Here is a 21591-nt window from a genome sequence, read left to right on the forward strand (position 1 = left end):
ACAACGCATGAAAGTACGCCCGCCGCCGTTCCTGGCCGATAAACCGGAACTTTGGTTCTCCATATTAGAACTGGCATTCATGCATAATCGGGTAACTGATGACCGGGATAAGTTCATGACAGTGGCAAACAGTCTGGATGCCAGGGCAGCAATATTGGTTGAAGAGATAATTAGACGGCCGCCGGAAACACAGCAATATACAACATTGAAGGGCTTTTTAATAAGCTGGCTTGCTATACCGCTAGATCAAATACTCTGCCAGGTGTTGCGAGGTGAACGTAGAGGTGACAGAATTCCCTCCGAATATTGGAGGCATTTGCATGGAATTGTGACGGAAAATGAATTTTCGAACACTACACTTCATTCCGTTTGGGCAGCACAGTTTCTGTCTGCAGTAAGAGCAGCTGTGGCAGGGAATGACGGGTACGATATACAAGCACTACTCCAACTCGCCGACAGGGTTCATGCGACGGTTGAACCAACAAATTCTCTTAGTATAGCAAAAGGTGGAGGTGACGACGGAAGAATACGAAGCGGCAGTGATTAATAAGCAGTGGCACACTGTTACTGGTACACAACTTCAAAAACTCAAGGAGCAGCTAGACGGGCTGCAGAGGCAGATGGAGGCATTGAGAGCTACCAGTTCAGAGGTCCTGCCGACACATAAGGACAGCGGACATGCCGGGAAGGAGCAATTGTGTTGGTTTCATCGACGATTCGGGGAGCGAGCCTCTAAGTGCATTCTACCGTGCAGTCACGCTCGCCGCGTAAATAACATGGAGACTGTAAGTACAGATGTCTCTTTATTAACAGTATCTCAGCGACTTTATGTTCGGGATGTGACGGCTTCATGTTATTATTTCATATACACGGAGTCTGATGTCAGCACGTGGCCAAAGAGGAAATGTACTTCCCTCAGCGACAACACATTGTTTTGCCTCAATGCTGTAAATAAACAGCCCATAATGATGTATAGCAGTTGTGTCAAAGAAGTGAATTTAGGACCCAGTATTATTTGTCACTAGACTTTTGTCATTGCAGATGTGGCAGAGTGCATATTAGGAACAGATTTTCTATATGCATTCGGTATTGCGGTGGACATTCGGTTATCACAGCTTAGAAGGGGCAAAGAGGTGGTGCATGGTCATGTAGGAATAATCACAGAGAAGGTACACGGTTCAGTTGGAGTGACAGAAGTATGCCGACTTAGAGAACTGTCAGTGCAGCCGATAGCCATGGTGGCCCATCATACAGTTCAGCACATAAACACCGTGCCTGGGCCTCCGGTCTCCCTCAGACCAAGAAGGTTGGCCCCAGACAGATTTGCAGACACAAAAGCTGAGTTTGAAGAGATGTTGGAAATGGGAGTGATATGAAGATCTGATAGTGCATAGGCCTCGCCTTTACATTTAATATGGAAGAAAGATGGAAGTTGGAGACCTTGTGGTCATTATAGGTTGTTGAATACCCGTACGATACTGATCGGTATCCGGTTCCCAACATTCGCGACTTTACAAATAAATTGACCGGAGCTGAATGTTTCAGTGTAGTCAACTGTAAAAAAGCATACCACCAAATACTTTGTGGCTGACAGTGACAAACCGAAGACAGCAGTCACTACACCTTTCGGTCTTTTTGAGTTTTTGCGCATGCAATTTGGTTTAAAAAACGCTGCACAGAAATGGCAAAGTTTCATCGATGAGGTGCTGTGAGGGCTAGATTTCACTTTCGCCTATTTAGACTGGTGTTCTCAGAGACAGCAGCCCTCCACAAAGAGCACCTCCGGACAGTTTTCAAGAGGCTACATACTTATGGTGCAGTGGTGAATGACACCAAGTGCAGTTTGCGTAAAGATCAGGTGACTTACCTGTGTCACACAGTCTCAGCAGCTGGCATCCATCCTTTGGAGGAGAAGGTCGAGGTTATACAGCAGATGCCTTGCCCGTTAGATTTGCAACAGTTGCGGAGGTTCCTAGGTGTTTTAAATTTTTACCGCAGATATCTGCCAGGAGCTGTGGCTTTACAAGCGCCACTCACGGAGGCTTTGGCGGGCACGAACACCGGGAAAAATCAGAAGCTACAATGGACATCAAGCATGCAGCGCATGTTCGAGCGGATCAAGGAAAGCCTAAAGCAAGCGATTTTACTAGCTCACCCAGAGAAAGATGCAAAGCTAGCTATTGTTGTTGATGCAAGTCAGGTGGCGATTGGGGCAGTGTTGCATCAGTGGACTGCTGGTCACCGGCAGCCTTTAGGATTCTTCTCCAAGAAACTCACAGACCCACAGCAGAATTGGAGTGCATATGATAGAGAGCTGCTGGCTGCTTACAAAGCCGTAAGGTATTTCTGGCCTTACATGGAAGCCAGACCATTTACATTGTTTACAGATCACAAACCACTCACTTTCGCATTCTGCAAGCATATGGATACTTTGTCACCTAAACAATTCAAGCAACTGGAATATATAAGCCAGTTCACTACTGATTTATGACATATTAACGGGGCAGAGAATATGGTGGCAGATTACTTCTCACGAGTTGCGGCAATAAAGTATTCAGTGAACTATGCTACAATGGCAAGAGAGCAGAAGGATGACGCACAACTGCAAGTTTTTCGGCAGAGCACGCCCACCGGGTTGAAGTTAAGAAAACTGTGCCCAGAAGGTGAGACAATACAGTTATGGTGCGATACCTCACAGGGACGGATAGACCTGTTGCGTCGGAGAGTTTGCACCGGGAAGTATTCGAAGGGTTACATGGTTTGGCTCATCCAGGACCCCAAGCGAGTGTAAAATTAATGACAGAGCATTTCATGTTGCCAGGAATTAAGAAAGACTGTCGGAAGTGGGCGCAGACGTGTCTCGATTGTCAGCGATGTCAAGTAGGATGCCATGTGAAGAAGCCAGTGGGTAAAGTTGACGGGCCAACTGGTCGTTTTGAACATGTACATCTGGATATTGTTGGACCGTTGCCAATGTCCGAAGGCTATTGGTATCTATTGACGGCAATTGACAGATTTACGAGATGGGCAGAAGCAATTCCCATTTAAGACGTATCAGCAGAGACAGTCAGTCGGGCGTTCTTGACAACGTTGATAGCACGGTTCAGATGTCCGGTACATGTCATGACGGACCAAGGACGTCAGTTCGAATCCTCCTTGTTCCTGGAGCTGGTAAACATGTGCAGGTTCCGCCGTCACCATACCACAAGTTATCACCCAGAAAGAAACGGCATGGTAGAGCTGTGGCACCGAACACTTAAGGCTGCGTTAATGTGCCATGGTGAGAATTGGTCAGCAGCATTGCCACTAGTGTTACTAGGCTTACGCACTGTTTTCAAACCTGACCTCGGAGCATCTACAGCGGAATTAGTATATGGGGAAACCTTATGCCTACCCGGAGAGGTTTTTCAGAAGAGTACAGGCGAGACAGACCAACCGTACTTGTTAACAAGAGTAAGGGCTCAACTGGCCAAGCTTAGGCCACAATCAGTGACAAGGCATGGCGTTAGGCTGTTGTTCATACATCGGGAATTGAGCAAGTGCTCGCATATAATGTTGCGAACCGACGCAGTCAGAACTCCATTGCAGCCGCCATATACGGGACCTTATAAAGTACTACACCGTACAGACCAGGCCATAACTATCCTAGTTCGCGATAAGAGTGTTACTATGTCAATAGCCCAGGTGAAGCTGGCTCACCTACTGCTAGAAGATGTAAGACAAGAAGAGGAGGCGGGCCTGCAGCAAGACGAGGGACACCTGCAGGGTGCAACGGATGGTAGGACAGTGAACCAGATGAAGTCGCGAGAGGATACGATGATGGAGGAAGTACAGCCGGAAATTCACACAAGAGCCGGGCGGTCTGGTACAAGTTTCCGCACATTCCTGGAGCTCCGTTCTTCAGGGAGGGGGCTGTGTGGGAGCACACAGACGAATAGTTGAGTGCGCACAGTACAGCGTAGCGGCAAAGACTCTAGTGTGCTCATAATCATTTACTCTTTGCTTTGTTTTTGTTTTTGTCTTAGATGTTCTATGTTAATGTCTGGCTCATTGCTACACAATAAAGTTGAACATTAAGAATACAAACGAGTCTATCATTAATAGAATGGAGCTATGTAGTGGCTACAAGTTATTTTATTTATGCTTAAAGGATTTCTGCTGTCTTGAAAAATCAATCAGATCTGAAACTGGATCAGAGATTATGCTAAATGGCAGATAAATAAACAAAAAATTGTTGAAACTTTTTTTCTTTTGGTGTCTATTATCTTGTCATCAGATTATCTGTAAGAAAATGAAGTCTTGTTTGAACAAAAATCTGAATTACCTTTAAATTTGTTCACTCTGATTTGTGTACATGTCTGATTGCTTGAAAACATGGATCACAAAATTCTAAAATCAAATTTTTAATTTTATAAATGGCTCAGTACACATTTAGTACACAAGTGAACAAACACGACATTTATATGAGAAAATTACCATACATTCAAAAGAGTTTGTGAGGTAGAAGAAATGGAAAGAGAAAGGGAAAGAAACAGAGTAGTACCAGACCTCTTCTGCCTTTCGTTTGGCATCTTCTTCTGCATTCCTCAGGCTTTCTTCCAAAAGCTGCACTTTCTCCTCTGATGACTGAAGCTGAGATTTCAGTTGCTGAATAGCATCACCATTTGGCGAACTGTTCTTTTCCCTGAAAAGAATTTGATATTAATATATTCATTTTAAATTATTTACATATACAGCCAGAACATAAGGCACAAAATCAATTTCCATATACACTGTTGCATCCATGTCTGAAGTTCACAGTTATATTCTGTTCCAGTCTACAAGTATAAAATGGAAACCTATAACACGCAAAACAAGAGGTTGTAAAACCACACAAACTTTAAAAAAGTCACTGAAAGTATACCTGTCCTGCTACCCATTCAATGACTTAATGAATATGTAAATTTGTTTTTCCAAATCAATGTTAGAATGGCACACTTCAACAAGTGTACTAAAACATGACTTCACACTTATGAACATACTGACTTTCGTGTCTCCTTCTTGTTTGTATATCCAGTATGTACTCACAGTTGCTAAGTGTGTAAATAATACAATTCAAATAGCAGTTGCTTCTCTATGTATATATTCACCAAGAGAAATGCAAAAGAAGACTGAAAAGAAACTGCAGGACAGCTTTTAATTACATCTTAGTGAAAATTGAGTAAATCAGTCAGGGTAGATCTTAATATCCAATCCTGAAGTGCAGCTGTTAGTAGCCATGATGTAATAATCTCGATAAATCACCAGTTTGTGGAGAAAAAATATGGATGAGGTGCTCACTAACTCACACCACAGACAGTATGGTGAGTCAATGTCTCCAAGCCTTCACATTCAGCTTCAATACGTAACCAGTCACACAGACATTGACTGACTGCCAGAAAATAATACTGACCTAATGCTTGAGGGATCTACTGTCACAATAACAGATGCCAACTGGTCATGTGGATACCAAGCTCTGAGATTCAAAACCACTTAAGACTTGGACTGAGACTACTATAAGCACATATCTCACAAGGTTTTGTACTGTTCACGTGTCTTGCCAAGGTTTTCATGCTCTGGTTGACAAGTTAGTCATGGGTGGAGTTGTCAGAGGGTCCACTGCATGTGCAAGTTCCTGGGACGATGGTTATTCAGCCAGGGTGAGTGAATACTAGGAATAGGGGTTTGAGGGAACTTAGGCAAAGTCATCAGATCATGGGTACATCCAGTTATTCTGTAGGTTTGGCCAAACAAATAACAACATAGACCTCAGAAAGTGAACTGTCTCTACTAACTTTTTTTAGGGACAATAAACTGTGTAACTTTAGTTGAGTTGGAAGAGGAGTTAAATACAATCAAATGGAACAAAAAAGCAAATCTTCCTTCAAAAAATGAAGAAAAGATATTCCATGAAAATCATTTGAATCCATGAACCACCGTGCTCATTCTGACAGGAAAGCAGAATACCACTATAGAGAGTTATACTAACATCTACATCTAAATCCATACTCCACAAGCCACCTGACGGTGTGTGGCAGAGGGTGCCTTGAGTACCTCTATCGGTTCTCCCTTCTATTCCAGTCTCGTATTGTTCATGGAAAGAAGGATTGTCGGTGTGCTTCTGTGTGGGCTCTAATCTCTCTGATTTTATCCTCATGGTCTCTTCGCGAGATATACGTAAGAGGGAGCAATATACTGCTTGACTCTTCGGTGAAGGTATGTTCTCGAAACTTCAACAAAAGCCCGTACCGAGCTACTGAGCGTCTCTCCTGCAGAGTCTTCCACTGGATTACTAAATGATCCTGTAACGAAGCGTGCTGCTCTCTGTTGGATCTTCTCTATATCTTCCATCAACCCTATCTGGTATGGATCCCACACTGCTGTGGGCGAACAAGCGTACTGTAACCTACTTCCTTTGTTTTCGGATTGCATTTCCTTAGGACTCTTCCAATGAATCTCAGTCTGGCATCTGCTTTACCAATGATCAACTTTATATGATCATTCCATTTTAAATCACTCCTAAAGCGTACTCCCAGATAATTTATGGAATTAACTGCTTCCAGTTGCTGACCTGCTATTTTGTAGCTAAATGATAAGGGGTCTATCTTTCTATGTATTCACAGCACATTACACTTGTCTACATTGAGTTTCAATTGCCATTCCCTGCACCATGCGTCAATTCACTGCAGATCCTCCTGTATTTCAGCACAATTTTCCATTGTTACAACCTCTCGATATACCACAGCATCATTCGCAAAAAGCCTCAGTGAACTTCCGATGTCATCCACAAGGTCATTTATGTATATTGTGAATAGCAACGGTCCTACGACACTCCCCTGCGGCAAACCTGAAATTACTCTTACTTCGGAAGACTTCTCTCCATTGAGAATGACATGCTGCGTTCTGTTATCTAGGAACTCTTCAATCCAATCACACAATTGGTCTGATAGTCCATATGCTCTTACTTTGTTCATTAAACGACTGTGGGGAACTGTATCGAATGCCTTGCGGAAGTCAAGAAACACGGCATCTACCTGGGAACCCGTGTCTATGGCCCTCTGAGTCTCGTGGACGAATAGCGCGAGCTGGGTTTCACACGACCGTCTTTTTCGAAACCCATGCTGATTCCTACAGAGTAGATTTCTAGTCTCCAAAAAAGTCATTATACTCGAACATAATATATGTTCCAAAATTCTACGACTGATCGACGTTAGAGATATAGGTCTATAGTTCTGCACATCTTTTCGATGTCCCTTCTTGAAAACGGGGATGACCTATGCCCTTTTCCAATCCTTTGGAACGCTACGCTCTTCTAGAGACCTACGGTACACCGCTGCAAGAAGGGGGCAAGTTCCTTCGCGTACTCTGTGTAAAATCGAACTGGTATCCCATCAGGTCCAGCGGCCTTTCCTCTTCTGAATGATTTTAATTGTTTCTCTATCCCTCTGTCGTCTATTTCGATATCTACCATTTTGTCATCTGTGCGACAATCTAGAGAAGGAACTATAGTGCAGTCTTCCTCCGTGAAACAGCTCTGGAAAAAGACATTTAGTATTTCGGCCTTTAATCTGTCATCCACTGTTTCAGTACCATTTTGGTCACAGAGTGTCTGGACATTTTGTATTGATCCACCTACCGCTTTGACATAAGACCAAAATTTCTTAGGATTTTCTGCCAAGTCAGTACATAGAACATTACTTTCAAATTCACTGAACACCTCTCACATAGCCCTCCTCACACTACATTTCAATTTGCATAATTTTTGTTTGTCTGCAAGGCTTTGGCTTTGTTTATGTTTGCTGTGAAGTTCCCTTTGCTTCCGCAGCAGTTTTCTAACTCGGTTGTTGTACCACGGTGGCTCTTTTCCATCTCTTACGATCTTGCTTGGCACATACTCATCTAACGCATATTGTATGATGGTTTTGAACTTTGTCCACTGATCCTCAACACTATCTGTACTTGAGACAAAACTTTTGTGTTGAGCCATTAGGTACTCTGTAATCTGCTTTTTGTCACTTTTGCTAAACAGAAAAATCTTCCTACCTTTCTTAATATCTCTATGTATGGCTGAAATCATCGATGCAGTAACTGCTTTATGAATGCTGATTACCTGTTCTGTGTTAACTGTTTCAAATAGTTCGGGTCTGTTTGTCACCAAGAGGTCTAATATGTTATCGCCATGAGTTGGTTCTCTGTTTAACTGCTCAAGGTAGTTTTCAGATAAAGCACTTAAAAAAATTTCACTGGATTCTTTGTCCCTGCCACCCGTTATGAACGTTTGAGTCTGCCAGTCTACATCCGGCAAATTAAAATCTCCACCCAGAACTATAACATGGTGGGGAAACCTACTCGAAATATTTTCCAAATTATCCTTCAGGTGCTCAGCCACAACAGCTTCTGAGCCAGGGGGCCTATCGAGACATTGAATTACCATGTCTGAGCCTGCTTTAACCGTGGCCTTCACCCAAATTATTTCACATTTCGGATCTCCGTCAATTTCTTTCGATACTATTGCACTTCTTATCGCTATAAACACACCTCCCCCTTCACTGTCCAGCCTGTCTCTGCAGTATACATTCCAATCTGAGTTTAGGATTTCATTACTGTTTACGTCTGGTCTCAGCCAACTTTCTGTCCCTAGTACTATATGGGCATTGTGACCGTTTATTAATGAGGGCAGTTCTGGGACCTTTCTATAGACGCTCCTGCAGTTTACTATTAGCACATTAATATTGTTATTCCCTGTCGCATTTTGCCTACTCCTACCTTGCCGCGTCTCAGGAGGCGTCCTGTCGAGCCTACGGAGGGAATTCTCTAACCTAAAAAACCCCACATGTGCACTCCACAAGTACTCCGCTACCCTTGTAGCCACTTCCGGCGTGTAGTGCACGCCTGACCTGTTCAGGGGGACCCTACATTTCTCCACCCGATAGCAGAGGTCGAGAAATTTGCACCCAGATCTCCACAGAATCGTCTGAGCCTTTGGTTTAAGCCTTCTGCTCGGCTCCAAACCAGAGGACCGCGATCAGTTCTGGGAACGATACTACAAATTGTTTGCTCAGAGTCCACCCTGCGAGCGAGGCTTTCTGCCTTCACCAATTCCGCCAACCACCTGTACGAACTGAGGATGACCTCTGAACCCAGACGGCAGGAGTCATTGGTGCCGACATGAGCAACAATTTGCAGTCGGGTGCACCCAGTGCTCCCTATCGCCGCCGGCAGGGCCTCCTCCACATCTCAGATGAGACCCCCCCGGCAAGCAGACAGAGTGAACACTGGCCTTCTTCCCCGACCTTTCCGCTATTTCCCTAAGGGGCTTCATCACCCGCCTAACGTTGGAGCTCCCAATAACTAATAAACTCCTCCCCCCGTGTGCCTGCTCGGACCTTGCTGAAGGAGCAGCCACATGTCCATTCACAGGCAGAGCGGGCGATGCCACACGGCCGGCATCCACATTGACCCTCCGCCTCGTGCGCTGCGAATGCCGCTGAACCCGCCACTCCCCTTGGGGAGAGGGTGGCCCAACCGCGGACGGTACCCGCGAAGATGTCTCGACAGCAGGGACAGTGGGTGGAGCATGTAACACCTGGGGTGTACCATGCGATGCACCAGACTCGCCACTGCCGCTACACTCCGAGGCAGCAGCCTGAAGACAGCTGACCGCGGCCATCAACACGTTCAGCTGTTCGCGAACAGTGGCCAGCTCCTCCTGCGTCCGTACACAGCAGCCACACATCCTATCCATCCTAAGAAATCAATTTACTGTAGAGAGTTAATCAACTTTTAACTAGAATGCTAATTCACTAAAGGCGGCTGATAGTTGACTAAGTTGTGGTTGCTAGACACTTCTTGTAGAAAACAATGAAAATAGCACTACATGTCTCTGGACTGTATTGAAAACAAACACTAGACTACTGGCACTATGGTTGACTAAAGGGACTCTCTCTGACTGTATTCAAAACAAACAAAATCTATTGAACACTATTACTAGCACTCGACAATTGACGCCTCCTATAAGCAAAAACACACGGAAGAAGAAGTGACAAGTATGAAAAATACAGTTAATACTTAAATTAACGTAGCTCGCTGCACAGCAGACGTGAAGCAGATGGCAGTTACGACAACACTCACGCTCTAAGGAACCATAACTGATTTAATGAGCCATTTGCGGTTTCACCTTAATGCGGCTTGTACTGAGACATGCATGGCTTAATCTTTGAGACAAGCATATGACTACTGGCAGGATCAACTAAATTATAAATAACACCAAATTCCACTAAAGATGACAATGAAACATTTTGATACAACAGCTGGACAACACATAAAGAGCAGTCCTTCAGAGGGAAACATATGGTGTGACACTAGAAACGACAGAGGTCACACTCTAATACAATTTTATGGAAGGAACAACATGTCGATCTAAACACTTTCTTTTAATAGATAAATAGAAAACAGATCTGAGAAGGACCACATAGAAATAAAAATGAAATTGACAGTTTTCATCAGACAATTAGGAAACTACGGAGCACGTGATGAATTTCAGAACACCATACACTAATGAGATCCAGAGTAACAGTACATAAGTAACTATAAAGAACCAACATCATCAAGCAGAAAATTGAAAATGGAGATTATTAAAACTTATTTAAGTATGGTGAGGCAAACCACATTACATTAAGAAACAAGTTCACCTTCTAAGAAAACTAAGATTATACAGATACAAGTGAAAGAGCAAATTTTTACAGTATTTCCCCACAATAAATAAAGGTTGGTTGGTTGGTTGGTTGTTGGGGAAGGAGACCAGACAGCGAGGTCATCGGTCTCATCGGATTAGGGAAGGACGGGGAAGGAAGTCGGCCGTGCCCTTTGAAAGGAACCATCCCGGCATTTGCCTGGAGCGATTTAGGGAAATCACGGAAAACCTAAATCAGGATGGCCGGACGCGGGATTGAACCGGCGTCCTCCCGAATGCGGGTCCAATGTCTAACCACTGCGCCACCTCGCTCGGTAAATAAAGGTGAAGTTCATCTGTGCTATTCGTTATGTCAAAAGTACAACTGATAGAACAGCTGGCAAAAAAAGTATGGGTGGAAGGAATCTAACACATGGAATTACATCATAACGTAGAACAATCAGCATATTTCATTGAGGAAATCCTTCATAGGGCCAAAGTTGGAAATATTCTGAACTTAAAAAGAAGAGTTCTTTTGCTTGTACAAAATAAAGGGAAAGATGGGGTAACTATCTCTCAACAAACAATCAAGTTAAGTGCCTTGCAAATTGCAAAGACCTTAAAATACGACAGAGCATTCCAAGGGGGTATCACTTTGGGATGCGGGCTTATGCATAGAAGTGGCTTCCCTATCCAACGCAGTACTTCACTAGCACAGAGTCTGCTAAAAGATTTTACTGTGGCTGCTGTCAGTAACCAAAGGTGCATAATACAAGCTGTTCTCTTAGCCCAGTCCTCGGCATTGGATTGAAAACACTGATGTGACACATATCTTTTGAGCAAGCCAAACATTATGATAGTTAACTATAAAGGGCTGAAATTTATCTCATTAAGAACAACTGGAAATAAAAAAAGAAAGAGTGGTAGTGACGGTAGTAGTTACTGCAGAGGCAGAGTGTACCTATTCAGAAGATTTGTTGAACTGCGAATTTCCGCTGCTTCTTTAATATTATTGGGGTAGTAACATCAACAATGTCAGTAAAGATTGACTGATACTTTCCATAAAGAAGACACATTAAGTTGCAGACAGGCACAATTAAAAGACACTTACACAAAGCTTTCAGCCACAGGAAAGCACGCCTCATACACACATGACCACCAACTCTGGCAGCTCATGCTAGAATGCAACTATCATGTAGGATGTCAGCAGCAATCTGGAGGGGATGGGGAAGGGGAGGGACAGTAGCGCACAGGTGGGTGGCACAGGAATGCTGTCTGGTGGAGTGTGCAGGGACTAGAATGCCAAAGGCACAGTGTCAGGAGGTTGTAGGGCAGAGAGGCGAGGAAAAAAGAAGCAAAAAGGACTGGAGTGGGGAAAGATAGGCAGGTGCATTGAGAGAGGGTGGCAGACAAAGAGACTGGGAGACGAGAATGGGGAGGAGATAACAAGACAGTCGATGTGGAAACTGCAGCTCTGCTGCAACCATTCACAGTTTTTTATACTGGTATGACTATCAACCAGCTGTTCACCAGGATGAATTGCCACCACCTAACTATGGCCAAAAGCAATGTAGACCACCCTGTGACATAACATGTAGCTGAGCATAATGTGCTTGATTTCTGTTGTTCCGTGCATTCATACAGCAAGGTCGCCTGATTTAAGATGCGGCCACCACCTTCTCGAGCACCGTGTGCCAATGCTCCAGTGGCAGCAGCACGGCATACTTAAACGTGGTCACAGTGAGATTGCTACAAGAGATGCAGCAGTCATACCGCTGGAGGCTACGGAGCCAATCAGGACGCAGCTCCAAGTGATTAATTCGCATTGTCACGGCCCGGAAGGGGAGTCATCTGGTGGGGCTCCTGGGGTAAGGAGCAAGTCTCCTCTCAGTCGCAAGACTATTACTGTGATAGTGTTTACAGGAGATGAACTTTGGCTAGGACATGAGTGATTATGCTGAGTTATGTTTCACCTTGTTTTCTGAATAAATCTTCTAAGTTGTAATTAGTTCCGACTTTCCACTTGGTAGTTTGTACCTGGGACATGACAATTTCAATGGTTGCTTCACTACTCAAGCCATCTGGACCCTCCCATCCAACACCAGATGTCCTGAACTGTGCAGATGGGAATTATCCTTACAACACATTCTCTGCTCCCGTAATTATCCCATCCTCAACCTATGGTAGCATACTGTACCCACACCCTCCACCCAACAGTTTCCATTCCCACTGTCCTATCATCTCCCCCAATTTTTGTCTCCCAGTCTCTTTGTCTGCCACCCTGTCCTAATGCACCAACCCATGGCAGCACTGGCCATGTTCAAATGATTCAAATGGCTCTGAGCACTATGGAACTTAACTTCTAAGGTCATCAGTCCCCTAGAACTTAGAACTACTTAAACCTAACGAACCTAAGGACATCACACACATCCATGCCCGAGGCAGGATTCGAACCTGCGACCGTAGCGGTCCTGCGGTTCCAGACTGTAGCGCCTAGAACCGCACGGCCACCCCGGCCGGCCACTGGCCATGTTAAAATCACAGTAACCACAAGGAGAACTGCTGGTCATGCATGGGATGATATTACAGTGAGGATATATATATTTGGATGACAATGGTGGTGATAGTTATATACCAGTGTGGATGCGTATATGGCCATGCTAATCCTGACAGAGGGTGCTGAGGGAGTCGACAACAGTGTATAGTATGAATAACAAGCTTTGTGCATGTGGAAAAGATCTCAGTTCATTGTTCAACTGGCGGTGTAGCTGCCTTTCCCAGTATTGGGCAAGATATCTTCATTATTGGACACCAAATTTGGCACCTTCACGGCTCTGCATTTCCTGCTTAGACTGGCATAAATAGGGGGTTTCAGTCACAGCTCAGCACTGTGTCCCTCACACCAATGAAATACTGTAGGAATTTTACAATGACAGCCAATGTCTCACGTGAGAACCATTTCTACAACCACAAAGAAAATTGTACAAACATTACAAGATTTCTTTTGATGTTTATTCACGAGACAAATCATAAATATAGTTAATAAAAATATTCTGCCAGTAATGCCACCCAATCCACAAAAAATGAAAAGGTGATAGGCAAGGATTGTGTTTCAATAGATATGCTTGAACCTGAAGGAAAAATAATACAAAAAGAAATTCCAAAATTACTCAGAGACAGTCTGTGGAGACAGACAAGACATTAAAATACTATAGACATGTCAGCCCCCTCACTGTAGCACATACAATATTCAATACAATATTAAAAACAATGCAGAAAAGTATTGGGTTTCACCTAAGCAAAGCAATGAAGTACAATTTTGGAAATTAATTTTCCAATATATCTCAATAGGAAAGTTTACACTCAATGTGCATTAAAAATTGTGACTTATGGCAGTAAGACATGAACTTTAAGAGTGAAAATCATTCAGCAATTGAATGTTACTCAGTGGTTGAGGAGAATACATGTAATGGGAATTACCAGGCGAAAGAGGTAAACAAGCTAATGGACCAGTGAACAGGTAGTGAATGACAGGGACTAGCAGAGAGAGAGAGGTCAGGAGGTTGTCAGAATGAAGGATATGTTACAAGGATAGTTTCCACCAGCAAAATTCTTCCTGGGAGAAGGATCCAGGTGGCAGATGGCACAGCGATACAGATCACACTATCTTACATAGCATGCTCTACAACTGGGTGGTCGGTTATTTAATTACATGTCAGGTAGATCATCTGAACAATTCTTTCACTGAAATTATGTGGAATAGGTGGGTCAGTTTACAGGATATGTATACATGATTATCTGTACAAACAATTTGGATGACAATCTGAGCAGCCATCTTAGGTTTTTTGCAGATGACGCTGTCATTTATCGACTAATAAAGTCATCAGAAGATCAAAACAAATTGCAAAATGGTTTAGAAAAGATATCGGAATGGTGCAAAAATTGGTAGTTGACCCTAAATAACAAAAAGTGTGAGATCATCCACGACTGCTAAAAGGAATCCGTTAAACTTTGGTTACACAATAACTCAGTCAAATCTAAAGGCAGTAAATTCAACTAAATACCTAGGAATTACAATAATGAACAACTTAAATTGGAAGGAACACGTAGGTTATGTTGTGGGGAAGGCTAACCAGAGACTGTTTTTTATTGGCAGGACACTTAAAAATTTAACAGATCTACTAAGGAGACTGCCTACACTATACTTGTCCATCCTCTTTTAGAATACTGCTGCGCGGTGTGGGATCTTTACCAGATAGGACTGATGGAGTACATTGAAAAAGTTCAAAGAAGGGGGCAGCACATTTTGTATTATCACAAAATACGGGAGAGAGTGTCAATGAAATGATACAGGATTTGGGCTGGACATCATTAAAAGAAAGGCGTTTTTCGTTGCGACGGAATCTTCTCACGAAATTCCAATTGCCAACTTTCTCCTCCAAATGTGAATATATTTTACTGACACCCAAAATACAGGAAATCATAGCTCGTACAGAAAAATATAGGTGTTCATTCTTTCCGCGCACTATATGAGATTGGAATAATAGAGAATTGTGAAGGTGGTTCGATGAACCCTCTGCCAGACACTTAAATGTGATTTGCAAAGTATCCACGTAGATGTAGGTTAGTGTTAACATTAATGAATACATTATTATTTTCAGTCCTACCCATACTACTACAGTTACCCTTTTTTTTTACTAGCTGCCAGTTTCTTAAGTACAAATTCATCAATGGAATAGAATGAGTAGTTGTCCAGGAGAGAAATGACTTTAAATTACACCTAAAACTTGCTTTGCTACCTGTCAGACACATTATTTTATTGGGCCAATGGTCAAAAATTTTTGATGCTGCATACTGGATTCCTTTCTGAGGTGCTGCCTGCTTTAAAAAAGGGCCATAAAGTATCAAATAGTGATGGATTATTTATGATGAATTTAATTAATGAATATATGTATTGTGATGGTGGAGGTAAAATGCTTAGCTCCTTGAAGAGGTACTTGCATGATGTCCCTGGGTGAACAGCACATTATTACTGCTACTTGCTTTTGCGGAACCAGTACTTTTTTTCTAAGTGATGAGTTACCCCAGAAAATTACTCCAATCAACATTACTGAGTGGGAAATATGCAAAATATGTAAGGCGTTTGATACATTTGTTTCCAGCATTAGCAATTACACAAAGAGCAAAAGTGGCTGAACTAACTTGCTTGATAAGCTTAGAGTAATATGCTTCTTCCAGTTCAAGTTTTCATCAATACATAACCCAAACATTTGGAGCATTCTACCATACTTAATGACTCCTGAAGCACGGGGAAACTACAGCTTTACTGTATGATTAAATGATGATGGCGTCATCTTGGGTAAAATATTCCGGAGGTAAAATAGTCCCCCATTCGGATCTCCGGGCGGGGACTACTCAAGAGGACGTTGTTATCACGAGAAAGAAAACTGGCGTTCTACGGATCGGAGCGTGGAATGTCAGATCCCTTAATCAGGCAGGTAGGTTAGAAAATCTAAAAAGGGAAATGGATAGTTTAAAGTTAGATATAGTGGGAATTAGTGAAGTTCGGTGGCAGGGGGAACAAGACTTTCGGTCAGGTGAATACAGGGTTATAAATACAAAATCAAATAAGGGTAATGCAGGAGTAGGTTTAATAATGAATAAAAAATAGGAGTGTGGGTAAGCTACTATAAACAGCATAGTGAACACATTGTTGTCGCCAAGATAGACACGAAGCCCATGCCTACTACAATAGTAGAAGTTTATATGCCAACTAGCTCTGCAGATGATGAAGAAATTGATGAAATGTATGATGAGATAAAAGAAATTATTCAGGTAGTGAAGGGAGACGAAAATTTAATAGTCATGGGTAACTCTAATTCGACAGTAGGAAAAGGAAGAGAAGGAAACGTAGTAGGTGAATATGGATTGGGGCTAAGAAATACAAGAGGAAGCCGCCTGGTAGAATTTTGCATAGAACATAACTTAATCATAGCTAACACTTGGTTCAAGAATCACAAAAGAAGGTTGTATACATGGAACAACCCTGGAGATACTAGAAGGTTTCAGATAGATTATATAATGGTAAGACAGAGATTTAGGAACCAGGTTTTAAATTGTAAGACATTTCCAGGGGCAGATGTGGACTCGACCACAATCTATTGGTTATGAACTGTAGATTAAAACTGAAGAAACTGCAAAAAGGTGGGAATTTAAGGAGATGGGACCTGGATAAACTGAAAGAACCAGAGGTTGTACAGAGTTCCAGGGAGAGCATAAGGGAACAATTGACAGGAATGGGGGAAAGAAATACAGTAGAAGAAGAATGGGTAGCTTTGAGGAATGAAATAGTGAAGGCAGCAGAGGATCAAGTAGGTAAAAAGACGAGGGCTAGTAGAAATCCTTGAGTAACAGAAGAGATACTGAATTTAATTGATGAAAGGAGAAAATACAAAAATGCAGTAAGTGAAGCAGGTAAAAAGGAATACAAACGTCTTAAAAACGAGATCGACAGCAAGTGCAAAATGGCTAAGCAGGCATGGCTAGAGGACAAATGTAAGGATGTAAAGGCTTATCTCACTAGGGGTAAGATAGATACTGCCTACAGGAAAATTAAAGAGACCTTTGGAGAAAAGAGAACCACTTGTATGAATATCAAGAGCTCAGATGGAAACAACGCAGTTCTAAGCAAAGAAGGGAAAGCAGAAAGGTAGAAGGAGTATATAGAGAATCTATACAGGGGTGATGTTCTTGGGGACAATATTACAGAAATGGAAGAGGAGGTAGATGAAGATGAAATAGGAGATACAATACTGCGTGAAGAGTTTGACAGAGCACTGAAAGACCTAAGTCGAAACAAGGCCCGGGAGTAGACAACATTCCATTAGAACTACTGACAGCCTTGGGAGAGCCAGTCCTGACAAAACTCTACCATCTGGTGAGCAAGATGTATGAGACAGGCGAAATACCCTCAGACTTCAAGAAGAATATAATAATTCCAATGCCAAAGAAAGCAGGTGTTGACAGATGTGAAAATTACCGAACTATCAGTTTAATAAGTCACAGCTGCAAAATACTAACATGAATTCTTTACAGACGAATGGAAAAACTGGTAGAAGCCGACCTCGGGGAAGATCAGTTTGGATTCCGTACAAATGTTGGAACACGTGAGGCAATACTGACCCTACGACTTATCTTAGAAGAAAGATTAAGGAAAGGCAAACCTACGTTTGACTTAGAGAAAGCTTTTGACAATGTTGACTGGAATACTCTCTTTCAAATTCTGAAGGTGGCAGGGGTAAAATACAGGGAGCGAAAGGCTATTTACAATTTGTACAGAAACCAGATAGCAGTTATAAGAGTCGAGGGGCATGAAAGGGAAGCAGTGGTTGGGAAAGGAGTGAGACAGTGTTGTAGCCTCTCCCCGATGTTATTCAATCTGTATATTGAGCAAGCAGTAAAGGAAACAAAAGAAAAGTTCGGAGTAGGTATTAAAATCCATGGAGAAGAAATAAAAACTTTGAGGTTTGCTGATGACATTGTAATTCTGTCAGAGACAGCAAAGGACTTGGAAGAGCAGTTGAACGGAATGGACAGTGTCTTGAAAGGAGGGTATAAGATGAACATCAACAACAAAAAAACAAGGATAATGGAATGTAGTCGAATTAAGTTGGGTGATGCTGAGGGAATTAGATCAGGAAATGAGAGGCTTAAAGCAGTAAAGGAGTTTTGCTATTTGGGGAGCAAAATAACTGATGATGGTCGAAGTAGAGAGGATATAAAATGTAGACTGGCAGTGGCTAGGAAAGCGTTTCTGAAGAAGAAAAATTTGTTAACATCGAGTGTAGATTTAAGTGTCAGGAAGTCGTTTCTGAAAGTATTTGTATGGAGTGTAGCCATGTATGGAAGTGAAACATGGACGATAAATAGTTGAGACAAGAAGAGAATAGAAGCTTTCGAAATGTGGTGCTACAGAAGAATGCTGAAGATTAGATGGGTAGATCACATAACTAATGAGGAGGTATTGAACAGAATTGGGGAGAAGAGGGGTTTGTGGCACAACTAGACTATAAGGAGGGATCGTTTGGTAGGACATGTTCTGAGGCATCAAGGGATCACCAATTTAATACTGGAGGGCAGTGTGGAGGGTAAAAATCGTAGGAGGAGACCAAGAGATGAATACACTGAGTAGATTCAGAACGATGCAGGCTGCAGTAGGTACTGGGAGATAAAGAAGCTTGCACAGGATAGAGTAGCATGGAGAGCTGCATCAAACCAGTCTCAGGACTGAAGACCACAACAACAACAACAACTGACTCCTGCTTATGTGCCACATCAATTGTTGGTATGACCAGTGTACAGAACTGAACACAGTGGTTTTTTTTTTATTTATTTTTCCAAAATTAAGGGAGAGTCCAATTTTGGAGAACCGCTAAACAATTCTTTGGAAAATATCATTTACAAACTCTTCTGTTGCTTTTCCTTTCATGGGATTTATAATAATATTAGTTTTGTCTGCAGAAAGTACCAATTTTCCTTGTTTAATGTTAAGTGGAGCATCGTTCACATATATAATGAATAGGAGTGGACCCAAAACTGAACCTTGTGGGACTCCATTTGTGAATCCCCCCCCAGTCACTAAAATTATTTACCTTCTCGATACAGTTTGAATTATACAGCATAACCTTTTGCATTCTGTTTGTTAAGTTCACTCAAACCAGCTGGACGTGAAGCTATCAGTTCCATAAAACTTGAGTTTTTATAAGAGAGCATCATGATCCACACAATCAAATGTTTGTAAAGATCACAAAAAATACCACCTGGTGATATATTATTATCTAGTGCTTTTACTATTTGATCAGTGAATGTATAAATAGTATTCCCAATTGAGCAACCCTTCTGGACTCCAAAGTGTGATCTGCTAAGTAAATTGTTTCCATTTAATTATGCAATTACTCTTGATTACATTACTTTTTCAAATATTTTGGGCAAAGATGTCAGTAACGAAATTGGATGATAACTGTTTAAGTCTGTCTTGCCACCTTTCTTATAAAGTGATTTAATAATTGCATATTTCAATCTGTCTGGAAAAGTTATCTGAGGCAGTGATGCATTGCATACATCACTAAGGAAATTACTTATTAAGTTGGAACAACTTTTCAGAATTCTCTCTGAAATTCAATCAGCTCCACAAGAGCTTGTGTTTTGCTAGAATTTTTATAACTGTATTAATTTCAGTGAAGAATGTTGGTGCAACGTATAGTTACTTAAAAGTTTTGTGGAATGACATTTTTAATATATTCTCTTGCTTCTTCAACTGAACCATTTAATTCTACATTTACTGATACATTTAGAATGTGACTGTTAAAAGTAACTGAAACTTGTGAATTATCGGTCACAATATTGTCATTTAGTTTAATTGTTATCAAATGTCTTGTTTCCCATTTCACAATGTCCCATATAGTTTTAATCTTATTATCTGCATTATTTATCTCTGTCAGGACATGCATATTTCTGGTTGGCTACTGGCTACAGTTTTGTGGTGGCCATTCATACATCTGAGCAGTATCTTTGTGGTCATATACTCATAGAGTGCATTGCAGTGGTTGCAGGAAAGTGGGTATATGTTGTGGTTGGTTTCACAGGTGGCCGCGGCTTTGAGTGGATCAGAAATGTCACTGAGGGGGCTGGAACAGGAAATAGTTGGCAGATATTTGGGACAGGCCTCGCATGTGTGTCTTCTACAGGGTTATAATACTGGTATAGACATTTGAGAGAAGGAGAGGCATATTAGGAAAGTTCTTTTGTGGCTAGTCAGTGAGTACAAAAGGAATACTGAGTTTGTATGGAGACAGGATGCAGAAGAAAGTAGTATTCTGCTAAGATATATTTTGACTGGTCCCATATGTCTTCATTCAGGTCTCTCTCTCTCTCTCTCTCTCTCTCTCTCTCTCTCTCTCTCTGTGTGTGTGTGTGTGTGTGTGTGTGTGTGTGTGTGTGTGTGTAAGTATATGTGTATGTAATGTATAAGGAAAAATAATATGAATACAATTCATAAAGAGTCTAGGCAGCTAAAAAAATTGTAACAGCACTAAAAACAGATATAGGAAAATAAGGCAAGGATCTACGCCAGAACAAAATGAAAACTAAGTGGATAACATTGCAAATGTAACATATTTCTCACTTTTCTTTCTGGGACTTCAGCTCTTCTATAACTGTTGCACTCTCATTAATTTCTTTAGTTGCTTCTACTAATTGTTTCTGCAGATTTTCTACCTGCTTCTCTTGTTCCTGTATTGTCTGTTGAAGAGATAAAAGTTAGATTACAAAAAAAGACACAGTAAAAAAAGTACAAATATGAAAAAAGTGAAATGTAATTTCAAGAGTTTTGCAGTAGTAGTTTCCTTACCATTGTTAGAAAAGCTACTGGATTTCTTTCAGTATCAAACTCTGCATTTGGTGCCTGAGAAGCTAGGTGTGCCACTTTTTCTTTGAGCTCAGATATTTCACTATTTTTCAGTTCAATTACTTTCTGTGACACACCAAAAAAATAGAAAAAGATGTTAATTTCATATCACATTTTAATAGCAGTGCATTACAAACACAAACTTCAATTTCAAAATCTGTAACTTCTGTAATGATTTTTCACCAATGGTTGATAAGGATAGTCACCTCACTTACTATCGAAGCATTTTCACTTTGAAAGTATTAATTTACAGACAAAATAGTATGATGTCTACAGGAATTTCCAAATACAATCATGCACTATTAACCACAAAAGTCATTCAAGCAGGAAAAAAATCAAGAACTGCAAAACAAGCAACATGTATGTAATAATATTTCCATACATAATGTAATTTCTGGGGTTCTAAATTATTAATGGAAAATCTCATATAAGATGT

General features: G+C 41.6%; 1 protein-coding gene across 1 annotated transcript in view; it reads right to left on the minus strand.

The window, feature by feature from the left end:
• The window catches only part of LOC126252096 (centrosomal protein of 290 kDa), a 187141-nt gene that overhangs the window by 148682 nt on the left and 16868 nt on the right, over positions 1 to 21591 (minus strand). Inside the window, exons 7-9 of the mRNA XM_049952959.1 lie at positions 21099 to 21221; positions 20874 to 20989; positions 4549 to 4684 (exon numbers count right to left, since the gene is read on the minus strand). Coding sequence (XP_049808916.1) covers positions 4549 to 4684; positions 20874 to 20989; positions 21099 to 21221 — 375 coding nt within the window. The remainder of the gene's footprint in view (positions 1 to 4548; positions 4685 to 20873; positions 20990 to 21098; positions 21222 to 21591) is intronic.

Source organism: Schistocerca nitens, chromosome 1 (assembly GCF_023898315.1).
Source record: "Schistocerca nitens isolate TAMUIC-IGC-003100 chromosome 1, iqSchNite1.1, whole genome shotgun sequence".
Classification (NCBI taxonomy): domain Eukaryota; kingdom Metazoa; phylum Arthropoda; class Insecta; order Orthoptera; family Acrididae; genus Schistocerca; species Schistocerca nitens.